The 3326-nt window shown below is 48.2% G+C and overlaps 1 protein-coding gene across 1 annotated transcript; it reads left to right on the plus strand.

Annotated features, from left to right (window-relative positions):
- Positions 1–1801: 1801 nt before the first annotated feature.
- On the plus strand, positions 1802–3101 carry LOC117878198. The gene has a single exon (XM_034772253.1). It carries the CDS (start codon positions 1991–1993, stop codon positions 3047–3049), a length of 1059 nt encoding a protein of 352 aa, XP_034628144.1. The 5' UTR covers positions 1802–1990; the 3' UTR covers positions 3050–3101.
- Positions 3102–3326: the final 225 nt, after the last annotated feature.

A 3326-nucleotide genomic window follows, 5' to 3' on the forward strand; every position in this document is an offset into this window, starting at 1 on the left:
GGACGCCCAGTGTTTCTCTAGCGTATGGGGCAGGGACAGAGTACAGCCGGCGGGGCACAATGTACACCCTTAGAATGCATTCTAGCAAATTGGGATGTGTTTGGGTCAGATTCGATGCTTAGGAGTAAATTGAAAAGGTTCTGTACAGTTGACTGGCCTCAATACCAGCTAGAGTGCCAGGAAAGGTGGCCACTGGAAGGATCACTTAATTACAACACAATCCTTCAGTTACTTTTGTTTTGTCAGCGAACAGGTAAATGGAATGAACATCTCTATGCGTATATATTTATGATGTTAAGAAATAGGCCTGATATTTTGCACAAGTGCCATTTGACTCTGACAAACTCGGTAGTACCTGCCGCTAATCCCCAGAACCCTCCCACAGTTGAAATGGCAGAATCGGTATCCCCTTCGGCTCCAGCACCCCCACAGGCTCCAGAGAGTACCCCCTCGGTGGGATTGTATCCGTTGATTACTGAGAATGTGGTAGCCCGTCCAGGAACACAGGATCGTGCAGCCCAAATTGTGCCGGTGTACTCTCATGTTCCTTTTAACCCAGTGCACCTAGCTGCCTTTAAGGCACAAGCAGGGGAATTCTCCACGAATCCAAGCAAGTTTATTTCAATCTTGGAAGGGTGTTTAGCAAGCCATAAGCCTGACTGGGATGATTGCAATATACTTATGAGAACCTTGTTGGAGGTGGAGCGGAATCAGGTTATAGCTAAGGCTAAGGAGGAGGCACAGAGAAGGCATGTAAAGTTTAAAAAGGAAAGCTATTGGACACCAGAGGTTGTACCGAGTGGAATCCTCAAAAGTGGGTGTGCTTGTCCTGGTTCGTTGCTTCAAAGCTCTGTATAGAAGTTATTTTACTGAAAGGGTGTATAATGGCAATGTGTATGTGTTCATTGTTGGGGAAAGGTGTATGAGTGAAGAGTGAAAGGTTCCTTTGTAGGTTAAAAGAAGTCAAGAAAGGGAGAAGGAAAAAGAACAGCATGAGTTAACTGGAAAATATAGCTAGGAAGCTCAGTCATGCTGGCCTCATCCAAGGACATTGTTCACAGCTAAGACTTGGCTGACAACTAAGAAAAGGTGGGGGGGGCAGTATACCCATTTCTCGGTCCTAGATTTAAAAAACGCTTTTTTCACGATTCCAGTCGATACCCAATCTCAGGAGATATTCTCCTTCGAGTGGGAGGACAACAGAAGGGTTAAAAAGCAGCTTTGCTGGACAGTATTGGCCCAAGGATTTAAAAATTCCCCCACTCTGTTCGGCCAGGCTCTGGCCAGAGACTTGGAGGAGTGGAATAATTCGGACAGAGTCCTCCTCCTGCAATATGTAGATGACTTGTTAATTGCTGCTGTGCATCTGATCCCTTGTCTCAAAGCCACCGTGAGCCTCCTGAACTTTGTTGGACTCCGAGGATACCAGGTAGCTCGGAGCAAGGCTCAAATTGCTCTCTCAGAAGTACAGTATCTGGGATTTCACATAAGGCAGGAAGAGAGGCAGCTCTCAAATGAAAGAAAGGAGGCTATCTGCCAAGTTCCTATCCCAAACAACTGTAAACGGCTCAGGGCATTTCTGGGCATGGCAGGCTTTTGCAGAATATGGATCCCAGAGTATGTACTGTGGGTTAAACCTCTATATGAATGTGTCAAGGGAGCGGATCATGACCCCTTTCACTGGTCCCCAGAAGCGGACAGGGCATTTAAAATCTTGAAAAGGAAGTTGATGGAAGCCCCAGCCCTGGGTCTGCCAGATCTCTCTAAGCCGTTCCAACTGTATGTGCATGAAAGAAAAGGGGTAGCCCTGGGAGTGCTTACTCAGTTATTAGACACCTGGAAACGTCCTGTGGCATATTTCTCTAAACAACTGGATCAAGTTGCAAAGGGGTGGCCAGCATGCTTGCGGGCAGTCGCAGCCACTGCGCTAGTGCTTGGGGAAGCTGAAAAACTGACACTGGGAGGAACTGTGCAAGTGTGTATTCCCCATATGGTCCAAGCCCTGCTGGACACTAAGGGTAGTCTCTGGCTCACCCAGGCTCGGGTTGCTCGGTACCAGGCAAAACTGTTAGAGAGCCCTGAAGTTACCCTGCAAACCTGTCCCTCCCTTAATCCAGCTACCCTGCTACCAGAAACAGAAAAGCAGGAACATGACTGTCTGAAAATCATAGATGCCCAATACTCCAGCCGCCCAGATTTAAAAGATCAACCACTCCCAAATGCCGACTTGGAATGGTATACCGATGGCAGTAGTGCTGTTGTGGATGGGCAAAGGAGGGCAGGTTATGCTATTGTGACCCTTCATGATACCGTGGAAGTTGAGAGTTTACCTGCTGGGACATCTGCCCAGCTTGCTGAACTAGTGGCCCTGACTCGTGCACTCGAGCTGGCAAAAGATAAACGGGTTAATATCTTTACTGACTCAAAGTATGCTTTTGGGGTATTGCATGCTCACACTGATCTGTGGAAGCAAAGAGGGATGCTAACAGCCCAAGGCTCCCCAGTTAAGCATGGGTCTCAAATTCTCCGGCTGTTAGAAGCAGTACAACTCCCCTCAGCAGTAGCAGTGGTGCATTGCAGAGCCCATCAAAAGGAAGATCAAGATGTAACCAAGGACAATGCCAGAGCAGACAGGGAAGCCAAGCGTGCTGCTACCCTGAAATCACCAATAGAGGAGAATGCCCAAATGCATGCCCTCATCCCATCAGTAGGTGAGCTTGCAGCTCCTCAGTGCTCCCATGATGACAAAAACGTGGCTGACAGACTCGGTCCCCAGGAAAAGGAGGGATGGCTTTATTCCACAGAGGGAAAAATCCTCCTGTCCAAGGGCCTGATCCGACCAGTGTTGCAGAAACTGTATCAAACCACCCACGCAGGCAGAGAGGCTCTTACCCAGCTTATGAATAAATATTTTCTAACCTCTGGACTTAAACCCCTAGCATCACAGGTACAAGCTGAATGTTTAATCTGCCAAAAGAATAACCCTCGACCAGGAGTAGCAGTGTTGCCAGCCATCCTGGAACCTACCCCAGGCCCAGGATTGGTGTAGCAAATAGACTTTACAAAGTTTCCCCGGACCCAAGGGTACAGGTACCTCCTCGTCTTGGTGGATCAATTCAGCGGATGGCCCGAAGCCTTCCCATGTCGTAACAACACTGCCAAAACGGTGGCTCTTAAGTTTGTCAAGGAGATCATTCCTTGCTTTGGACTCCCCCAGTGGATGGAATCTGATAACGGAACACACTTCACATCTCAAATTGTTCAAAAGATATCAAGTGCCTTGCAAATCCCCTGGAAGCTCCACACACTATGGCGACCACAAGCCA

Source organism: Trachemys scripta, chromosome 5, assembly GCF_013100865.1.
Source record: "Trachemys scripta elegans isolate TJP31775 chromosome 5, CAS_Tse_1.0, whole genome shotgun sequence".
NCBI lineage: Eukaryota > Metazoa > Chordata > Testudines > Emydidae > Trachemys > Trachemys scripta.

Bases quoted from the DNA above. Each gene is read 5' to 3' on its own strand.
- LOC117878198 (XM_034772253.1), top strand. From the start codon at position 1,991: ATGGTCCAAGCCCTGCTGGACACTAAGGGTAGTCTCTGGCTCACCCAG.